The 22,821-nt window shown below is 39.8% G+C and overlaps 3 protein-coding genes and 3 long non-coding RNA genes across 6 annotated transcripts in view; 5 read left to right on the forward strand and 1 right to left on the reverse strand.

The window, feature by feature from the left end:
• Nucleotides 1-22,821, forward strand: part of LOC121640366 (low choriolytic enzyme-like) — a 33,073-nt gene that overhangs the window by 1,344 nt on the left and 8,908 nt on the right. The window lies entirely within an intron of this gene.
• LOC121640348 (E3 SUMO-protein ligase ZBED1-like) lies at nt 331-1,957 on the reverse strand. Its single transcript, XM_041986062.1, has 2 exons — nt 1,072-1,957; nt 331-938 (listed from the first exon to the last, which is right to left on the reverse strand). Exons 1-2 carry the CDS (start codon nt 1,750-1,752, stop codon nt 546-548), a joined length of 1,074 nt encoding a protein of 357 aa, XP_041841996.1. The 5' UTR covers nt 1,753-1,957; the 3' UTR covers nt 331-545.
• LOC121640393 lies at nt 3,222-4,094 on the forward strand. The gene is made up of 3 exons (XR_006010452.1): nt 3,222-3,330; nt 3,646-3,726; nt 4,022-4,094. It is a non-coding gene; the product is annotated as an uncharacterized LOC121640393 (long non-coding RNA).
• LOC121640373 (amelogenin-like) lies at nt 9,526-10,295 on the forward strand. Its single transcript, XM_041986090.1, has 2 exons — nt 9,526-10,145; nt 10,226-10,295. Exons 1-2 carry the CDS (start codon nt 9,744-9,746, stop codon nt 10,229-10,231), a joined length of 408 nt encoding a protein of 135 aa, XP_041842024.1. The 5' UTR covers nt 9,526-9,743; the 3' UTR covers nt 10,232-10,295.
• On the forward strand, nt 10,635-11,520 carry LOC121640386. The gene is made up of 3 exons (XR_006010450.1): nt 10,635-10,735; nt 10,883-10,948; nt 11,432-11,520. It is a non-coding gene; the product is annotated as an uncharacterized LOC121640386 (long non-coding RNA).
• On the forward strand, nt 11,636-12,895 carry LOC121640380. Its single transcript, XR_006010448.1, has 4 exons — nt 11,636-11,720; nt 11,955-12,060; nt 12,221-12,279; nt 12,512-12,895. It is a non-coding gene; the product is annotated as an uncharacterized LOC121640380 (long non-coding RNA).

A 22,821-nucleotide genomic window follows, 5' to 3' on the forward strand; every position in this document is an offset into this window, starting at 1 on the left:
GTGACACTTATCTTCTGCCCCCTGGTGGATACCACAAACCAGAAGACAATCCTCCAAAAAATTTTGACACATCAAAAAGGTATAAGCATTAAATATACAAAAAATATTTTGTAAATCAGTCGTCACATGACAGTAGCTCTTCTTCTGCATCTGGGAATTTAAGTAATTAAACTGGGAATATTTGGAAAGGAGAAAGTGTTATAAATTATTCAAGTTTCAAGTAGGGCTGCACGATTTTGACAAAAATAATGATCACGATTATTTTGATCAATATTGTAATCACGATTATTAATCACGATCATTCATAGTGTCTGGAAAAAAACTATTTTTATTGCACAATTATAAACAAACAGTATGGCAACAGTTCTCAGTGAAAAATATAACTTTAAATTGAAATAAATGATAAATAATACAAAAGAAAAACCCAAAAACTTCAAAATTTTAAAGTACTAACTGAATGTTTTTGCAGAGTGCAATCTCAAAGTGCAACACAACGAAAAGAGTTAAAGCTTAAACAAAAAAGGCCTAGGTATAGGACATTAGGCCTACAGGTTTTTGGCAAGAAAAACCAGCCTGTCAACATTTTCTGGCTTGAGAGATGAGCGAAGGCAGGTCACAACATCTCCCCCTGTGCTAAAGACCCTCTCTGATGGGGAACTTGTTGCCGGAATGGACAAGTACTTCTTAGCCAGTTTTGAAAGTTTTGGGTAGAGTCTTTGATGTTCCCTCCACCAGTCCAGCGGGTCCTCTTCACTGTCAAGGTTGGCACACTGTAGGTAAGACCGGAGCTCAGTGGCAGCAGCCTGTTGTTCCTGGTGAGGAGTGGGTCTCGGTGTGGTTGCCCCACTGACCTTGAAGAAGCTCCCTAAGGTCTTCTTTTTCTTTGATGTACTTGGTGCATCCTCAGTCCCTCCACTTGGCTCTGCTGGGCCATTTTCCTTGACAAATATAACAAAAATAAAATAAAAACAAAACCAAATAATCAGTAAAATGTCCTCTCAGCACAATAAAATTAACTTATCATTGATTTGATTTAAAATCTGTATTAATATATTCACAATCACAACTAACCTTGCTTGTAAAGGCAGCCATCTCAAATAGGATTCTGTCCTGGATTGATGCAATGCTATCCTCACTAACGTATCTCAGCTTGAAGCGTGGATCAAGTGCACAAGCCATGTCAAGCAGTTCTTGTGTCACTGGATCCTTGTATTTTTCTTCCAGGTAAGTCAGGATTTTGGTTTTGATTGTGTTGGTCAGGTCTGCAGCATCATTGCTTACGTTGAGGATGGAGGAGCTGAACAGGTGGAGGACTGGCTTCACAAAAGAAATGCTGACATATTTCTCACTGGACAGTGCATCGGTAAACTCAATCAAAGGTTGAAGTGCTTTGTTGATGGCTTCCAGGACGTCAGTGTCCTGCCAAGTTGGTATGAGGTGCCGTGATTTTCGGTCGGAAGATAAGACTTGTGAAATGGCTCTCTGCTGTTCCAGGACTCTTGCGATCATCGCCTGCCTTGATCCCCACCTTGTTGGGCATTCGGTCTTCAGACCATGCTCTGGAAGCTTCAGCTCCTTTTGAGCCTGTGCTAGCTCCCTTTTACGCCTCCAGCTGTGGGAGAAACTGCTGACAAGCTTTTTACACATTCCTACAGCGCGGTCAATCCGGGGATCTTTCATTGCCGTCTCTGTATAAAAAACATAAGTCATGTTAAAATAAAAACAGAATACAGTAATATTGTATGCATTCATCCAATCCCCACTTTGGCTACATTTTTTTTACATTTAACTTATATATTTATTTTCTCATGAATACTTTTTTAAATATGTACTATTCTGAAAGTATGTATTTTTGTTTTGACAACTTAAAATAAAGCCAATCAATGAATTAATTTTTCCAAAGGTAATTTCTGATTCATAGATTACAACTTACCAATCGCTAAATGGAGCCTGTGGCCAAAGCACTGAAGTCTTGTCCACTTATTAAGAGAGGTCGCCTTGATGACATTAGAGCCACTGTCTGTCATGATGCAGACAAGTCTCTCTTCTTGCAGGCTCCATGAAGTCAGTGCCTCCCGCAGTCCCTCAGCTATTGTTTCTCCTGTGTGATCTTCTGGGAAAAATGATGTTTGCAAGCACCGACTTTTCATTTGGAAATCCCCGTCTATGTAGTGAATAGTCAGGGACAGGTATGGTTCCATTGTTCTGCTGGACCATAGGTCAGTCGAGGTCGCAAAAAACTCGAGAGCTGAGATCTCCCTCTCTATTTCCTCCCGACGCTTATCATACAATGCAGGCAGCGCAACTTTTGAGAAATAATTGCGTGAGGGGATCTCGTATTTCTTGTCCAGGGTTTTGACCATTTTTCTGAAGCCTTCATTGCTCACTGTGTTGATCGGACACATGTCTTTGGCCAAATAAAACGATATTGCGTCAGTTATTTCGGCGTGTCTTTGGGACGTAGATGGATAAGGTGTTGCCCGCTGCAGGGTTGCTGTAATGGTCGTCTGTGTTGCAGCTGAACTCGGGCGGGAATTTCGTGAATTAACAGTTTTGGCCTTCATGCATTCCTCATATTTATGTTTGTGATGTTTTTTAAGGTGATTGACTAAGTTGGTTGTGTTACTCTGCGGGGCAGACACTATACGGTTACATTCCTTGCATATAACTTGTTCCTGTTTAATGTCAGTCGCTCTGAATCCGAAATAAGTCCAGACAACGGACGTCGACCCGTTTCGAGGCACAAGCTCCTCACCAAGGTGCACCTCATCTCTAGATGCCGCAGTATTTTCAGCTGTCGACATGACTTGCTCTCCTTTTCTCCGACTACCTACAGCTGTAAGTGTAGCCGAAGGGTGTGCATGCTTCTTGTTTAGGCAGCTTATGAAGTCTTATCCACACGTTCGCCCTCTGGTGGTTGGCAGACTACTGATTGAGAGCGGGTGTGATAACAGACGCGCAAGCAGAATAACTTAAAAAAAAAAAAAAAAAAAAAAGTAAATATCGTGACGATCAGGTTCATTTAATTGTGGCCACCAAAATCGTGATCACGATCAAAATACAATTAATTGTGCAGCCCTAATCAGAAGTGCTCTTACTGCACCATATGCAACAAGTGATGTTAACAAAACAGTCTCCTACAGCCACATCAGACCTGGGATGTCATCCCAGTAACAAGATGCAAGTATCTACTCTCTCCTGACTGTTCTGTTTACTGGGGCTTTGTCTAGGTTTTCTTCACGCTTACAACATCTGAGGGAGCATCATAAGCGAAAAGCCCAGACGAAATGCTTATCCAAGCTCATGGAGGATGAGAAACGTGACACACAAGTAAAGATGATGGAGCTTTAATATTCACATTTTATCTAATACTGCTGTCATATGTAATCCTGAATGCATAGATATAATACTTAGATGTTTCAGTAAATAATATCACCAATGTTTCAGAGCTGGTGGAAACTGCATTAACTGTATAGTTCCATGTGCACTCAGTGAGTGACAGTTTTCACTCACAGTGGCAGTGAGTGAAAAGTAATAATGTAATGTAAAAATAATGTATACAAAGACTAACGTTTTTCACTGGGCCTCTTACACAGTATGTTCTAGTCGTTTTTTTATGTGGTAATACAGGTGTCTATATTTAAGTCCTCAGGATTACCAGCCCAAGAAAACCTGAGTATCTCATCAGAAGAGAGGTCTGAAATACTTCCAGCCTCCAACAGCTCGGTATGCTCAAAGGTTTAATCTCCACACAGCACCAGATACACCTTACACCACGTGTTCAGGATAAAGTCAGTATAGTTCATCAGGGTTTCCTTAATTAAGATTGTTTGAGCACTCAAATCTGTGACTAACAGAGTTATTGATTTTTACTGTAACAGTGACTGAGCAGTAATGTTCAGTCTTTGTTCATTCAAACTGCATCAAACCTTTCTACAATAACCAGTGTGTGTACCAACAGTAAGCCAGCATTCTGCTAACTCCGAAGCAAATAGTGACACCTCTATGTTCTACCTTTTAGGCCTCAGGAAGATCTCATGAAGAGGAGGCCTCATCAGAATCTCCTCCTGAGGTCCTGGCACCCTGTAACAGTTTGGTAAGCATTGACAAGTTACTGTTAACTAGCAGCAACAATAATACCCTCAGGAAGTTTGAGCATTTTACATTCAGGGCCTGAAAATGATGTTTTGGACCCTGTGGGACTGAAGGGTTAACATTATTGCTAATAATGAAGCTTTAGCGACAGTAGTACATGAATGATTGAAGATTTGGCCTGCAGGTGTTGTTCCAGATGAGGTTACAGCCACGATTAGATAAACGGAGCAGTGTCAGGCAATTTTCTGTAATGACTCGGGTAGAGACTGACTGGAGGACCAGGCTGTATGCATGCTACTCTGTATCAGTGGGCCTACCCAGAGCTGGCTTTCATGCTGTCACCTCTTTGCTGCCTCCACTTATGACCACAGTACAACTAGACAAGAAGTTAATGTTGGTTTTTGAAAATAAATTACTTGCAGAGCAGCGTCACATAACCTGGATAACATTTCCCACTGTTCTGATGGTCTCATAAAGTGTGGCTTTTATTTTGCATTGTGGTGTTCCATAATCAATTACATGTAGCATAAACCTTGCATTAGTTATTTGTAGCCATAATCTATTAAAAATATGCCAATGGGATAACTTCTTTATGTTGATAGACAGGCTTGGTAGTTTAGGGATATAAAGTTTTGAGAAGCTTGTTCGTCTTCTGTTCACACTGTAGAAAGTGCTTTTCACAAGCGCCGGCTGCCGGCCAAATAGTTGTCTACACAGTTTAGCCAGCCGGCTACTGTAAAGGCCGGGCTATTGGCATGGTGACGGCCGGCGTGAAGGATCCACTCCAAACGGGTTTATTTTGGCTCAGATGCAGCTAGGCTGTATTTCCTTTACCTTTTCCTGTCTGGAGCATCGTCCCTCACACAGACAGGTTACACTGTGCATGACAGCCAATCAGCAGCTGAAGCTGCACCTCCACTGTTTGTTCGTATGTATTAGGTACCGCGGCAGACAGTTCTGGGTAGAAAGCTGTAAGCAGGCTAACGTGGTGGTAGGTTCTGACAGCTCTGTCTGCTGCAGAATCAGCTGGTGTTTAAATAAAAATCACCTCTACAACCTCTATCTTCTACAACCCATGAGCAGTAATAATGTTAATGAAAGACCCAAAATATGAACGTAGCAGAAGCTAGAAGCTACGTGATGGAGCGGTTAGCAGTTAGCATTTAGCTTCTTCAGGTCCCCCTGCTCCTCTGGCTGCATCGCTACAGACTGCTTCTACAAAACCATGAGACTGTTGTAATAAGAGGCGTGTGTGTGTTTTAGTGTTGGTTCCCAACCAAAGCTAACAGTGTCAGGCCAGTTCTAATGCAGGGTAGGGCTGGTTAGTTTAGCCTCCTGTATCGGAGCGCGCTGTCTTTGAACATTTCTGAGTGACTGTTGATGCGCTTCCCGGTGTCATGCCGAGAAATGCATGTCTGCCGAGATTTGCATGCCCATCGCGTGAACGCGCACCACTAAGCATTCGAGATTGTGTCGTTGTTTGAGACATTTCACATCTAGAATCGATGTAGCTTTGATTGTTGTTCTTTTATAAGATAATAAAGTATTTGAGAGATGTACTTTAGTAATATTTAGACCTACACCACTGGGTAAAACATTCTTTATTTGCTTCTTTAGCTCATTTAAGAAGTGTAACATTTTTCTGTCCACAGAGTGTTTTGGCATCGGTTCACCTATGTAACTTTAGCCCGTAACTGGTTAAAAAACACGGCAAAATCTTCCACTCAAATGATCCACAAATTATGTTTTTTTTTTTTTTTTTTTTTTTTTTTTGTTGTTTTTTTTGTTTTTTGTTTTGTTTTGTTTTTTCTTCTTCTTCTTCTTCTTCTTTTGGTTTTTCTTTCATTGTCACATGTTTTTGTTGGTCAAAAATAACAACAAGGGAAATTGGTAAAGGTGGAAGTACTGGTTACAAGTTTTATATGGTTTATATTGCTCCCCATATTTATTGGCTAGCATTTCAGTCAAGCAATCTGGTTTTATTTATACAACTCTAGTCACTCAAAGTGCTGGACAGAGATAAAAACAGGAATAAAAACAAAGTACACTTAACAATTATAAATATCACAACTTTCTCAACTGACACCCCTATCACGCATCAAAGGCTGATCTGACAATATAGATTTTCAGTCTTTCTTAAACAGGGGCAAGGTTCACATATGTAGGTTACATGTAAGAAACACACACTGATCAGTCATCATAGACTAGTTGTAATGTGGGAAACAACATTTCAACCATACCTTTATGTATTTAAGCTCCTGGGGGGGGATGCATAATGTGGCAATGCAGATTTAGTGCTTGCCGAGATATGCATCCCCTGGTTTCTTGGCCAGGATGTACAGTACCAGTACAAAACTCACAGAAATGCCTCTTATTATACTCGCTTATTTAAAAATGAGAATTGACAAATTGTTTATGCACAACTTTTAGTATTTTCACAGATGGGCATTTGTGCATTCAGGTGTATTCATATATATAGCTATATATATAATTTTTTAATTTAAAAGATATGGGGGACAATTTGCAAGAGTTCCTCTTTATGCATAATGATGTGTGCGTATGATTAGGGTAATAGTAAAGTAAAGCGTTTCCAATTATAACAAGTATTTGGCATGTGTTTCCCTTAACCTCTTAAATAAGCTAAATACCAAAAACACCTTTTTTTTCTTTGAATCTGCGTGTTTGTGAAATGAACTTTTTCAGTCGGTCCCTTGCACCCGAAACTTAACAGGACAGCTATTGAGCGACAAAAGTCACAGGTTGTAGCATAGCAGCGGCTACAATTGGATTCATTAGAGGATAATTTATCGTTCTTGTAGCAAGGTAGCTCGTCAAGGTAGCAAGGTAGCGCGTCATAATGGACGTGCATTTATACGAGGCAATTTTACTGTACAAACGTTTTACGTTACGTTAACGAGCAATTAACTAAAGCCCAAAAAAACGAAATACGACGGAAAGCGTCAAGATATGTCCTTGAAGGTTTGTTTTCACCCTCCTAAGTTTAAGTAACCTAAGCAAAGTGTTGTGTGCTTTAAAAATTTGTATTCATTGTGATTGTTTCACAGTAGTAGGCTATTTATCTATTCGCAATAGTGTTATTCGATTTTATTGATATAGCCCCCCACCCCCCAATCGCCCCATGGGTGTTGTATTGCATGAACGTTGCTTAGGCTATTTCAAAATCTGTTTTTCAGGAGATTTTTTATTTCATATCAAAGGACCTGAAGACACCAAGACAAAAGTGGTGTGTGGTGCAGAAGATGCCAACGCTATTTTTGAACAGTTTCATGCAAGTCCAACAGGAGGACACACTGGCCAGAAAAAAACCAGGGATGCAATTTGCAGGCGGTTCTTCTGGCCTGGTATGACTAAAGACATCGACAAATGGGTAATAACATACAACTTATGTCCTTGAACAAACTTGCCATCAAACAGAAATGTTTACTACAAGATTATTGCTGTTGATATGAAGTACTGTATGCTGCTTCTTCTCCATTATGGTATGATACATAGCAAGCTGAGCGAAAGGCCTTGACATTCCTTCTTATATTAAATCATGAAAATGATAGATGCAGTTTATATAATTTTCATAATTTGATTGTCACACAGGTGTCAGAATGTGCAATGTGCCAGTCAGCTCAGCGGCCAATCAAACAGGAAGTTCAGTATACTCCTATAAAGGTATTATTCTGTATTATTTATTATTACAAATGAAAAGCTGCAAGAATAATTCATTTAAACTTTGAAAGTACAGCACAGATATATAAGCATGTTAAAGCCAGAGCTTTACAGTTTTGTCTCACAGCACAAGTGTTTCAGATTTGAACCTATCTATCTATCTATCTATCTATCTATCTATCTATCTATCTATCTATCTATCTATCTATCTATCTATCTATCTATCTATTCAATAAAATTGATCAAGATATTGTAGTTAAACTTCTAGACTATATTTATATAAAATATATCTATATAAATATATACATATATATCTTTTATGTTCAGGTTACCCAACCGTTTGAGCTTGTGGGAATGGACTTAATTGGGAAACTGAAAAAAACTAATCATGGAAACCAATACATATGCGTCATGATCGACTACTTTACCAAGTGGCCGCAAGCATATGCCATAAAGACAAAATGTGCTGATGAGGTCACTGAGCAGATTTTAAAGTTCGTCTATCAGTTTGAGGCACCAAAGAGGATACTCACTGACCAAGGACGTGAGTTTGTAAATGCGGTAATGCTGGATTTTTTACTCTCATGTATTCTATTGAATAAATTACATTAAAATTTAAACATCTTATTTAATCTTTAATTATATTTTTTGTTTGTTGCTCACAGGTTAACAAGAGTGTGTGTGCCAAACTGGGCATCCTCAGAAGCCTTTGCGCTCCCTACCATCCACAGACCAATGGTTTAGTTGAAAACATGAACTCAACCATTCAAAAGTAAGGACAAGCATTTACATAATTCTGTAAATCTTTCTTTTTGTTTTATTTAGCACGTAAATGCTATAATTAGAACATAGAAATAAAATAAGATAGATAAATTTGCCGAGATAAATGATTTTTTTGTCAGATAGAGAGAAAAGAAGAAGAGCTACAGCCATTCTGGTACAATGTAATAATCCTAATAGAATGTTTTTGGGAGAGGTAGAAGCCAAATAGGATTACAGCAGCAACACTCCCATAAAATACTCAACAATTACATGAAAACAAAATACATATCAAAATAAATATATAAATATGTTGCAAACACATACAATCAATTCATGTTAATTTCCCTTTTATCAGGACAGGTACTCAGCCATTAGCTTCTACTTCAGTTCATTTTTATAAAGTGAAAATGTTGTAAATGAATCTATAAGAAATGCAATATCTGCTCCATAATTTAGCACCATAATATCTTGGTCATTGACAAACCTTTTTTTTTTGTATGTAAAATTTGTAATCTAGTAGTTCAATTTATTTTAGGGCTCTCTGCAAACTTGTGGGAACAAGACCTGACACATGGGATGAGTATTTGGATCCTGTAATGTTTGCCCTTCGGACCAAGAAGCAAGTTACAACAAAATATTCCCCATACTTTTTGATGTTTGGGAGAGAAGCCCGCTATCCTGTGGAAATTCCAGAGAACTATGAGGTTTGTGAAAGTGGAGAATTAGATATCATTGTGTTTTTTTGTGGTTAAAAAAAATTTGAGTAACCACTATCATTTTTTTCAAAGTATACTTGTAGCATTTTATATTTTTGTTTGTTTAGCTGGATAGCACTGTGGAGGATGTTGTTGGTGAGGAGAACATTTCCAAAGCCATTGAAGAGATGGATGACATCAGAAAAATAGTTTTGGAGAATGTCTCCAAAGCACAAAACACAACAAAGAAGCGCCTAAAGTCTTTGGGCAAGAGTATTGATTTTGCTGTAGGCGACATGGTTCTGAGACAGAACATCAGAAGCCAGCAACGGAAAGGTGGAAAGCTGGAGGCCAACTTCCTTGGGCCCTTTACAATCATTGCACTTGCCGGCAAGAGTGCTGATCTTCAAGGGGAAAATGGCTCTGTTCATAAAAAAGTCAGCATTGACCATCTGAAACCCTTTAAGCAGTGTGATGTAAGGGTACCACAAAAGATTGTATCCAGTGTATCCAATGTATCCAGTTCCCCAGCATCTGCTGCTCCGCACAGTTCCCCAGCCTCAACCACAGAAGCATCCGCTGCTCCTCACAGTTCCCCAGCATCCGCTGCTTCCCACAGTTCACCAGCCTCAACCACAGAAGCATCCGCTGCTCCTCACAGTTCCCCAGTATCTGCTGCTCCGCACAGTTCCCCAGCCTCAACCACAGAAGCATCCGCTGCTCCTCACAGTTGCCCAGCATCCGCTGCTTCCCACAGTTCCCCAGCATCCGCTGCTCCTCACAGTTCCCCAGTATCTGCTGCTCCGCACAGTTCCCCAGCCTCAACCACAGAAGGATCTGCTGCTCCAGCTGACACATGCCCTGCATCATCAGAATCAGCAAATGAAAACTATAAAGAAACAGAGATTGCTAAATGTAAGATTTTTTAAAGAATGACAACATGTACTGATGTTTTGCAGTTTGTTTTTGTTTAATATTCTTGTTTACTTTTGTAGATGTGAATGAGGTGTGGTCTGGAAAATTCCAGAATGCTTCTGTGATATTATCCAAGATTGGACCTTACAAGCTATTTTGCTGGGACATCACAAGGCTTGCTCCCAGCCAAGAGCTTGAGAGCGAGGTAAGTTTGTTTAGAACATCTGTTTTTAGTTTATTTCTTGATTTTATACTGACTGAATTTATGCCAAAAGCTTTCATGTTATTTTTAACTTTATAGTTAAAGTGGAAGAAATAACAAAATCCATCTATCCAAATTTAGATTGTTCACCATTGGATCCACAAATGTCAAGTAGTGCACTGTTCTCAAATATGTTATAAAAATATATCAAAATTGTTATGTGTGACATAACAATGTGTGACAGTGTAGTTATCTGTCCTTTTAGGTCATCAATGCATATCTGACAGTGCTCATCAAAAATCACAACAAGAAGAATGTGGACCATGCTGCTGTGATTGACACATATGAAATGAATCGGATATGGACCAAAAAAACCTCAAGACTGAAGGTAGAAAAAAATCTTTTTTTAAAGACACAACTACAAACTTACAAATGTATCATCTCAAGAAAATTCAAGGCATAGTAGTTTCCCATGTATTACAATACTTTTCTGTGTTATATCCCATTTGCAAGTTATATATTTTCCTGTTTTTAGATGGAGCCGTTACATTACAAGTTCATACTTGGGATTATTAATGAACACCACCACTGGATGTTAACGGTAAAATTAAGGCTGTTCTACCTTGATTGATTGCTAAGTAAAATGTATGATTAAGGATCTTGGTTGTTCTCTGATCTTACAACCTTTTTAACATACATTATTGAAATGAAATACCTTGACATACTTCCCAACAGTAGTAATTTTCATTAAAGTATAGCACACATTCCACATTGTTGAACAGTTATTTTACCTATGTGTTTACTTTGTTTCAATTTTCAATATACATTGTACCACTACAAGAAATTGTAATCTTATGGTTCTATGTCAGGATGGTAAATCCAGTTTAATTCAATTAAAATATAATTGTTTCATGTTAAATCTTTTTGATTTGAGTTCAAGTATGGTAAGGTCACATTATTACCAAATTTGTTTATAACTAGTATCATGGTGTATGTGACTGGGAATACTTTTGTCTGAAAGAAATTATAAGTTATTATAAAATGTAAAATTGACACTGAATATGCTTTCTTACAAACTGCAAAGGTAATTCATCCATCAGAGAAAAGGTCTCTGTTCTTGGATCCTCTGGGAGAATCCCATGAAAAGACCAAAAGATGCCTTGAAGCAACCAGGTGACAAAACTATTGATTGTATTTACATTTTCAAGTTGCTGCATGTAATGTTTAAGAAGAAACATTGACCACTTGTGGTATCATTTATATTTAAGAGCATTTATGCGAAAAGAGGCTGTAACGTGTCCAGGTGGGTGTGTGGCACTCTTCCCCATGTGAACCAGCAGGATGGAGTGTCATGTGGTGTTTTTGTGTTAAAGGTGAGTGTCTGGGATTCTTTACATTTTTACAACAAATGTAAAGTACCTCAATCAAATATCCCTACTCATCCAAAGATAATGACATGTGACTAGGAAGGTTTGCCTTTATAGCAAAATTTCAAACTATTACTTGATAGTACCTATATTTGCAATATGCCATGTGTTCTTGATATATTATTTTGTTGTAAAAGATATTATTTGATGCTACTTTACTTGTTTACTGTTTGTTCTCAGTTTGCTGAGTGTATTTTGGAAGGAAAACCTCTTCAGTTTGACAACAGCACGACAGCAATGAACACCGTGAGGTTCCAGATTGCAACCACTCTCCTCAAAGAATCTGGTGTGTTTATGTTGTTGCCTTCATATTTAACATCAAATTCTTAAAGAGCACCTGAACATGTTGTGCTTTAAGTGGCAAAAAAGTGCCCTTTGAAATCATGCACTTAAGTTGGACTATTAAGCACAACTACGAGGAATAACCATTTTTTTGTTGTTAACAGAAACACTCAAGAACCTCTGCCATCACTGTGGCTTCCAAGACACTGACGATCCACAGTGGGTAATGACATTATTTTGTACATTCAAAGTTAGAAAGAGAAAACTGTATCTTAAAGGACTATTGTTGTTACTACACCTTATTACTACACTTATCTATTATTCTCATGTAATGATAAGTGTATCATTTCAGGTTAAAAAATTTCACTACCTGTGTAATACAATTATTACACACAAGAAAACTTGATAATTAAATGAAAGGGAATGTTGACATCAATTGTGTTTCAATTTTTCAGATTGCTTGTGACAACTGCGGCAGATGGTACCACCATGGCTGTGTCAAAAGTCCCCCACTACAAAAAGAGTACTTTTGTGATGTCTGTGTGTCATTTCTTTTTTAGTTTCAGGTCCAAGGGACCAATTCCACATTCAAAGAAAAAAAAGAAAGAAAAGGTGTCGTACAGAGTTTTTTTTTAAATGAAGCTTATGTAAGGTTAAGGAAAAGACATGCCAAACACCTATTTATTGAAAAGGTTTTATATAGGCTGTATTACCCTAATTACATATAGACACACAATATTTTGCGTAAAGAGGAACTCTTGAAAATTCTCCCCCGTATCTTTCAAGTTTAAAAATTCAGGTGTTGTTGTAAAGTTTGAAAGAGACAAATAGGTGAAATAATAACCTTGGTTTAATATCATTATTATTATTATTATTATTATTATTATTGTTGTTGTTGTTGTTGTTGTTGTTGTAATTTGTATGTTGTATAAAACAGTTTTATAAATCAGAACAGGAGTGGAAATTCTTTTCTTTTCTACATTATATTGAATGCATTCTGAAACATTACTGTGAAGTATAATAAGAGGCATTTCTGTGAGTTTTGTGCTGGTACTGTACATCCTGGCCAAGAAACCAGGGGATGCATATCTCGGCAAGCACTAAACCTGCATTGCCACATTATGCATCCCCCCCCTGGAGCTTAAATACATACAGGTATGGTTGAAATGTTGTTTCCCACATTACAACTAGTCTATGATGACTGATCAGTGTGTGTTTCTTACATGTAACTTACACAGTAGCCTAATAAACCAGGGGATGCATTTCTCGGCAAGCACTAAATCTGCATTGCCACATTATGCATCCCCCCCCAGGAGCTTAAATACATAAAGGTATGGTTGAAATGTTGTTTCCCACATTACAACTAGTCTATGATGACTGATCAGTGTGTGTTTCTTACATGTAACTTACACAGTAGCCTAATAAACCAGGGGATGCATTTCTCGGCAAGCACTAAATCTGCATTGCCACATTATGCATCCCCCCCCCAGGAGCTTAAATACATAAAGGTATGGTTGAAATGTTGTTTCCCACATTACAACTAGTCTATGATGACTGATCAGTGTGTGTTTCTTACATGTAACTTACACAGTAGCCTAATAAACCAGGGGATGCATTTCTCGGCAAGCACTAAATCTGCATTGCCACATTATGCATCCCCCCCCAGGAGCTTAAATACATAAAGGTATGGTTGAAATGTTGTTTCCCACATTACAACTAGTCTATGATGACTGATCAGTGTGTGTTTCTTACATGTAACCTACATATGTGAACCTTGCCCCTGTTTAAGAAAGACTGAAAATCTATATTGTCAGATCAGCCTTTGATGCGTGATAGGGGTGTCAGTTGAGAAAGTTGTGATATTTATAATTGTTAAGTGTACTTTGTTTTTATTCCTGTTTTTATCTCTGTCCAGCACTTTGAGTGACTAGAGTTGTATAAATAAAACCAGATTGCTTGACTGAAATGCTAGCCAATAAATATGGGGAGCAATATAAACCATATAAAACTTGTAACCAGTACTTCCACCTTTACCAATTTCCCTTGTTGTTATTTTTGACCAACAAAAACATGTGACAATGAAAGAAAAACCAAAAGAAGAAGAAGAAGAAGAAGAAAAAACAAAACAAAACAAAAAACAAAAAAAACAACAAAAAAAAAAAAACAAAACAAAAAAACAAAAAACAAAACATAATTTGTGGATCATTTGAGTGGAAGATTTTGCCGTGTTTTTTAACCAGTTACGGGCTAAAGTTACATAGGTGAACCGATGCCAAAACACTCTGTGGACAGAAAAATGTTACACTTCTTAAATGAGCTAAAGAAGCAAATAAAGAATGTTTTACCCAGTGGTGTAGGTCTAAATATTACTAAAGTACATCTCTCAAATACTTTATTATCTTATAAAAGAACAACAATCAAAGCTACATCGATTCTAGATGTGAAATGTCTCAAACAACGACACGATCTCGAATGCTTAGTGGTGCGCGTTCACGCGATGGGCATGCAAATCTCGGCAGACATGCATTTCTCGGCATGACACCGGTACTGAGCCTCCTCTTGTCAGGCAGGTGAGATCTGAGCTTCATGTCTGTGTTTTAGTGGATATCAAATATGATATATGTTTTTTTTATATACGGTCTATGGTGGATATGCAAGCCGTAGTTTATGTGTGAGGGATGTTTACATCGGCTGGAAGGTGGGGAAAGTTCCCGAACTGCTAGAGAACCAACATCATTCAGCAGACTAGACAGGATTTATTTTCCTGTTTAGCAGGACAGTATTAATTTATATTGTGTATTATTAATACTAATACTGCCAGATTGGAATTAAATTTTTTAAATATTATCCCAATAAAAGTATAGCTATCTATTAGTTTAAATGGTTAGTTTATCTATGATGCTGCCATTGTTGTTGAATGACAAATAGAAATGCTGAAAAGCATTAAAACAAAATTTAAATGTTTTTTTTTTTTCATGAAAAGTTCAAGTCAAGAGTTAATTTTTTACTTCAAATAAGTATTGGTTCAGTTATTATCAGTTATCGGCCTGCATGATTACTACGAACTGAAATCAGGACCTGGAAAAAGTTACATCATTGGTTCAAGTCTGTTTTACTTGGTTACAAAAGGGAGAAATGTTTGCTGGTATTTATTGTTGGTCAGAGTATTTTTTATTTCTATACATATTTTTATTTACTGAATTTCAATAAACTATACATATAGTAGGGTCCCCGAAACAACACGACCGAAACAGGATGTTGTGATGACGCAAGCAAAAAATATACCAGATCAGTTTGGAACACCAATAAAACAGTTCCAACAAGACGTGAGTTCATGTTGGAACAGCACGTATTACATGCTGGAAAGCCTCCTTGTGCAAAAGCGAGTCTTGGCTGCATACAGTGCAGATCACGAGCTCCCTGCAACATTCACTTCACATCAGTGGGTCTTAATAGAGAACATTCTCTCTCTTCTTGCCCCCTTTGACCAGCTAACTAAAGAGATCAGCTCCTCTGATGCATCTGTACGAGACGTTATTCCTTTAATCACAGCACTGAAGCGTCTTCTTAGCAAGGAGGTTGAGACAGACCACGGCGTGAAAAATACGCTCTTACAGTCAGTCAGCACGTTTCACTGAGATCTATTCGGATCATCTGCACTTCATAAATTATGTTGCAGGCCAACAAAAAAATAATGTTCTATCTTTTAGCAGCTGCACTTGTTCTAGTAGTCCTACAGAGAAAGTAGTATTTTATTCTTAATTTTATTTAGTTTTATTTTATTATTGTACATTGTTGTAATATGCTAAATAAATATTTTCATAATTTTGTAATTTATTTATTCTTTGAAACAGTTATATTAATTTATGCAATTCCTGCAATGCCTGGATTTTAATGAGGATAGTACACATTCATAACCATGAATGCAATGGTACTAATAATTGGCATAATTATTTCTTTCGGTTTCGTCCAAGAATTTTCATTTCGGTGCATCCCTAACATGAAAATGAAATGAAATGAATGAAAAATACTTTATTTATCCCAAAGGGAAATTCAATATTGTAGTAGTTTTTTTTTTTTTTTTTAAACAATCACATTAATTAATTAAGGGCTTTGTTCTTCAGCCTGATAGCTGCTGGAAGGAAGGATCTTCTGTATCTCTCCGTCTTGCATCGGACTTGAACAAGCCTCCTACTGAACACACTCTGTTGTTTCGTCACGGCGTTGTGTAGAGGGTGTGAAGGATCTTCCATTATCTTCATCATCTTGTACAGAATTCTTTTTTTGATGATCAGCTCCAGCGGCTCCAGAGTTACACCAAGCACAGAACCAGCTTTCTTGATCAGTTTGTTAATTCTTTTCAAGTCTCTGGTTCTGATGCCGCTGCCCCAGCAGATTGCTGCAAAGCTGATTGCACTTTCAACAACAGACTTGTAGAACATTTGCAACATTTTGGTGCAGACGTTAAAACATCTCAGCTTCCTTAAGAAGTAGAGTCTGCTCTGACCTTTCTTGTAAATGTACTCAGTGTTGCTTTTCTACTCAAGTCTGTTGTCCAGCTGAACTCCAAGGTACTTGTATTCCTCCACCACCTCCACCTCCTCTCCCATGATGGAAACACTTCTATGTGTGTTCTTGTTCCTCCTGAAGTCAACAATCATCTCTTTTGTTTTCTTGGTATTCAAGATGAGATGATTGTCACCGCACCATTTCACAAACATGACCCTCAAAGTGCTGCCTGACTGGTCCAGATGAGAGTGGGCTCTCTGAAGCAGGTAGATGATGGCATCTTCAACCCCAAGCCCATTACGGTATGCAAACTGTAATGGGTCCTGAAAGGTGTTCACCTGCTTGCTGAGGTGAGCCAGTAAGAGTCTCTCCAGGACTTTCATGACGTGAGATGTCAGGGCGACTGGTCTGTAGTCTTTTGGTTCAGCTGGTTGTGGTTTTTTAGGCACTGGAACAAGGCAGGATGTTTTCCACAGCACCGGGTTCTTCTCTGACTCAGGCTGATGTTGAACAGGTGCTGGAGAATCGGACATAGCTGTTTTGAGCAGGCCTTGAGAACTCTGGGACTGACACCATCTGGACCTGCAGCCTTGTTCTGGTTCAGTTTCACCAATTGTTGCATGACTTGGTTACAGGAGACAGACAGAGTGGAGGTGGAGGCAGAGGAGGTTTCAGGAAGTCCTGATGTGGAGGGAGATGAGGTTGTGTCCAGGTCCTTGACTGAGCTGCAGGGTGACAGAGTGGAGGTGTGACAGGAAAGCTGTGGGCTCATGGAGGGTGTGTGGCTAGTTGGGGTTGAAGCAGGAGGTGAGCTAAACCTATTGAAGAACATGTTCAGTTCATTCGCTCTGTCCAGACCTCCATCAGTCTGATCCTCCTTTATCCCGAAGCCAGTGATCTTCTTCATTCCTGACCACACATCCCTCACATTGTTTTTCTGAAGCTTACTTTCCAACTTCTTCCTGTAGTCCTCCTTGCACTTCTTCGTTTGTGTTTTAAGTTGTTTTTGTGTGGACTTCAATAACTCCCTGTCTCCATCCCTGAAAGCTTTCTTTTTGATGTTCAGCAGCTTTTTCAGGTCACTGGTGATCCAGGGTTTGTTATTGGGGAAGCTCCTCACTGTTCTTGTTGGAACGGTGCTGTCCACACAGAAGTTAATATAATCTGTCACACACTCAGTCAAGGCGTTGATGTCATCTCCATGAGGTTCACATAGGACGTTCCAGTCTGTAGCCTCGAAGCATCCTCTCAGAGCATCTTCAGCTTCATTAGACCAGGTTCTAATAGCCTTTCTAATGACTGGTTGTTGCTGAACGATGGGCTTGTAGGAGGAGGTGAGAAGAACTAGGTTATGGTATTATATGGTATAAACATATAGCTATACAGGGCTTTCCGCAGAGACACAGACTAGCCTGTCAAAATATGACTGGTTAGTGTGTGTCTATATATATATATATATATATATATATATATATATATATATATAGCGTCCGATTCAGCGTCAGGTAGGAGATGTTTTACACATTGCTGTCCTTGGTTCTGTCTCAGATATACTTGACATACGTCCACACATCAGGCAAGTTGGTCCTTCCACACGTGCTGCTGAACCCAATTTATGTCATTCATCACAGCTCCACTGAGAAGAGTCTTTCAGCCGTAAAACAAAAATACACTTTTGAACCATTTTGACCAAAAATGTTCGGTGGCCGAATTTTTGTTGCATCCCTGGTGTATCTATTTATTCAACAAATGTCCTGGAAGTCAATAGCTAGTATATATATCCAAAGTTTCTTATTTATGTCATTTTGCCAACATAGGAACCAAGCTCGACTGGTGAGAATACCTCAAGCTCTGCCGTTAGTGTTGACCAAGAAGTTCCTCCACTGGAAAGAACAGACAGCATATTTGTGAGTTTACCCATGTAGTTGTTCTCCCATCATCCTCTTTTACCTCATAGCCATTAATACTCTTGACACATATCACTCCATGCTATGACACTCAAAGTTTTAAAATGGTTTCATAAACGGTGTTAGAAATGTATGCCATCTAAATCTTTTAAAAATTTAGCATGTTATGTTTATATTTTCAGCTCACACGTGAATATTTGGGATTGCATTCCAAGACACCTGCTAAGCCAGAAGACTTGAAGAGCTGCACTGAGAGCAGTGGAGATGAATGTTGTCCATTAACCAACTCAACAAATGAGGGCAGTGGTGATGAATACTTTCCGTCAAAAGACCAAATGAATGAGAGCAGTTCAGACAGATCATGCGATCTTGAAAGCGAGGTTTCACCAGTGAAACTGAAGAAACGAAACATAAAGCCTTACAGTAGGAAGACTGTGTCCAGCAAGTCATCTGCTCAGTCTGATGGAAGAGCAGAGAGTGGACAATCTAGTGATACTGGCTCAGGAAATGTGTCTGTTTTAAAGCTCCAGAAAAAGAGAGATGGAGGTAGAGTTTACAATAAAAAACACTACTGTCTTTACTGTCCCCTGCACTGCCATAAAATGGCACGGCACTTGAGACGCAAACACAGTAATGAACTAGCTGTGGCCCAAGCAATAGCTTTTCCATTGAAATCAAAAGAACGAAAACTGCATCTGGATCTGATCAGAAACAAAGGAAATAGGCAACAGAACAATGAGGTTCTAAAAGCAGGTTGTGGAACACTGATCCCAAGCCAGCAATCTGGGGATGAAGTGAAAGCAAGTGAATACATGCACTGCATAAACTGTGAAGCTTTCCTGAAAAGAAAGACATTATGGAGGCACATGGCCAGGTGTAAGCTCGCACTAAAGTGTAAAACAAAAAAGCCGGGTAAAAGCCGGATCCAATCACTGTGTGCCTTTGCACAGACAGTTCCAGAGGGAGTCAGCAGAAAGGTGTGGGAGTTGCAGTCATCATTAAACAGGAGAAAAGTATTTTGAGACTTGGAGAACATTTGTATGCAAAACATGGACATGACCAAACCAAACATGAATACATCAGACAGAAAATGAGAGAAGTTGGCAGACTAATTTACCATTCAAGAAAGTCTGGAAAACTTAAAAAAATGGAGGACTTTTATATCCCTTCCAACTTCAGCTCTGTGATTGAAGCAGTAAAAGACGTTGCTGGCTTCAATGAGGACACAAACATCTATAAAACCCCCTCGCTAGCTCTGAAGCTCGGTCACAGTCTGAAGAAGATTGCAGATATTCTGGAGTGTGAGGCACAGATGGCTGGGTCTGACCAGGAAGAATTCCTGAAAAATGTGCAGAAGAGCCGCAATTTGTTTGATAAAAGGTGGGGCGTGTGTGTGTCATCAAGAGCCTTGCAGACTCTAAGAGAGGCTAAATGGAACGCTCCCAATCTTCTCCCCTTCACTGAAGATGTAAAGATGATGCATCAGCATCTTGATAAGTGTAGGGACGAGTACGTACAAACATTAGCAAATGATCCTAATAAGAAAAACTGGTCCAAGCTTGCTACTTTGACTCTGTGTGAGGTGATTTTGTTTAACCGCAGGAGAGAAGGCGAAGTGTCCAAGATGCCACTGAGTGCTTATACCCTCAGAGACACATCCGGAGTACACTCTGATCTGGCAGGAGGACTTTCCCCCTTGGAACAAAAGCTTTGTCAGCATTTCCAACGTATTGAAATACGGGGGAAGAGGAACAGGAAAGTTCCCATCCTTCTAACACCAGATATGCTCGGGTCAATGGAAGCCTTGGTTGCACATCGAAGGGCTTGTGCTGTTCCTGATGAAAATCCCTTTTTTTTCTCAAGACCTGAAGCAGAGACTCATCAGAGAGGATCAGATGCTATCTGACAGATTGCTATCTGACAGATTGCAAAGGAATGCGGAGCGAAACATCCTGAAACTCTTTCCTCAACTAAGCTGAGGAAGCAGATCTCCACGCTGTCGACAGTCCTGAACCTGAAGGACCATGAGATGGACGTACTGGCAAACTTTCTTGGCCATGACATTCGGGTCCATAGACAATATTATCGACTACCTGAAGGAACCCTTGAGCTGGCCAAAGTCAGTAAAGTGCTGTGTGCCCTAGAACAAGGACGGCTGTCTGAATTCAAGGGAATGAGCCTGGACCAAATACAAATCAGTCCTGACGGTAATGACATCTATTTAGTGTATATTATTTATCTCACAGTAAATGTTTGTTTTGTTTTTTTTTTAACAGTTTTTTATACCTGTTTTTTAGAGCAAGTGCTAGAGGCTGTGGACAGTGAAGTCTCAGACATGGAGACAGACAAGGACTCGTGTTTCAGCAGTCCATGTTCAGGTGATCTTTATATTTAAGTGTATTTCTTGTGCATATATTTTATGAAAAAGGTTGGAGGGGGTGTGTACACTTTATCTGTGTTCAGAAAATTAAGCCAATAACTTTCTGATATGTCAAAGAATCCTCGGGAGGAAAAAGAAAGATGCCCATCTCGGAGTCTTTGGAAGACACCATGCCCTTAGGTATTCCACAAACCCCTGTACCCTCCATAATTTGCTTTTTTCTTGTAGAAAAAAAATATGATGACTGATTATTTTTAAACAGCATTCTCTACACCAAGAAGGCCACAGGACTTTGAGTCAGACTCCGATGATGCTGAAGGTATTTCTCACACACAAATAATGTGCTTGTTATTGTTGTCAGAAACATTTACTAATCGGCAGTGCTGCCTCTGCATTATATCAGCAGGACCCTCTGAACCAAAAAGGCAAACTGTGACATCTGTAACTGATGAGCCTGAAGAAGGTAATTCATACACCAATTGTCTGTCCTCTAGCTGCATATTATAAAAACAGAAGAATAAATTAAATTGTTAGATAAACTACTTTTTAAACTCAATCTTGGTTTTATTTTTTAAAGAGGCAACCCTCTGTAAATATAGAAATGGAGTTAGTTTTCTGGATTATACCTCACATGAGATTGTTTCAGCTGGATAATAGATGCGTGATATGGTACCATATGTAGATCATGTATCTTATCATGCCCTGCGACAGACTGGCGACCAATTCAGGGTGTACCCCGCCTCTCGCCTGCTAACAGCTGGGATAGGCTCCAGCCCACCCGCGACCCAATTGGATTAAGCGGTTCAGAAAATGAATGAATGAATTTTTCTTATCATACCATATCTCCATTGATTCAAATTAATGAGCCACTGTGATTGGTTGTTGGATCTATTTGATTTGGATCAGGTGTGTTGGAGCAGGGATGCCTTGAAAACTCGCAGGAATATGGCCCTCTAGATTAGGTTTCCCTACCCCTAATTAAAATAAACTCTTATGTCTTTTCTGTAAATGACAGAACGGGATGATGAGCATAAACGGGCTATTTGGGCTGTGGTCATTTTAATGGATAAGGTTGGCTAGCCTTTCACTGGTGACTGTTTAGTGTAACATGTTTAAAGGATATCGGATATTATTGGCCTACCATTATTACTGGCTGATATTACTATTAAAATGTCCATCCATCCATCCATTTTCTGCCGCTTATCTGGAGTCGGGTCGTGGGGGCAGCTGCCTAAGTAGGGAAACCCAGAATTCCCTCTCCCCAGCCACATTCACCAGCTCATACGGAGGGATCCCGAGGCGTTCCCAGGCCAGCCGAGAGATGTAATCTGTCCAGCGTGTCCTGGGTCTTCCCCGGGGCCTCCTTCCGGTGCGATGTGCCCGGAACACCTCACCAGGGACGCGTCCAGGAGGCATCCTGACCAGATGCCCGAGCCACCTCATCTGGCTCCTCTCGATGTGGAGGGAAACCGGCTCTACTCTGAGTCCCTCCCGGATCACCGAGCTTCTCACTCTATCTCTAAGGGAGAGCCCGGCAACCCTGCGGATTTTGTTGGGGGGCAATGAGCAGGCCTACACCTGCTTGGCGCTTCTCACCAGGAGCAACTCCAGAATGGAAGAGGGTCCAGCCCCTCTCGAGGGTAGTTGTTCCAGAGCCCAAGCCATGCGTCGAGGTGAGTCCAACTATATCTACCCGGAACCGCTCAACCTCACGCACAAGCTTAGGCTCCTTCCCCGCCAGAGAGGTGACATTCCACGTCCCTAGAGCTAGCTTTTGCAGCCGAGGATCAGACCGCCAAGGTTCCCGCCTCCGGCAGCCGCCTCCGGCGGCCGCCCAGCTCACACTGCACCCAACCTCTATGGCCCCTCCTGTAGGTGGTGAGCCCACGGGAGGAGAGGCCCACGTCTCCCTTTCAGGCTGAGCCCGACCGGGCCCCATGGGCAAAGGCCCGGCCACCAGGTGCTCGCC

Source organism: Melanotaenia boesemani, chromosome 1 (assembly GCF_017639745.1).
Source record: "Melanotaenia boesemani isolate fMelBoe1 chromosome 1, fMelBoe1.pri, whole genome shotgun sequence".
Lineage (NCBI taxonomy): Eukaryota > Metazoa > Chordata > Actinopteri > Atheriniformes > Melanotaeniidae > Melanotaenia > Melanotaenia boesemani.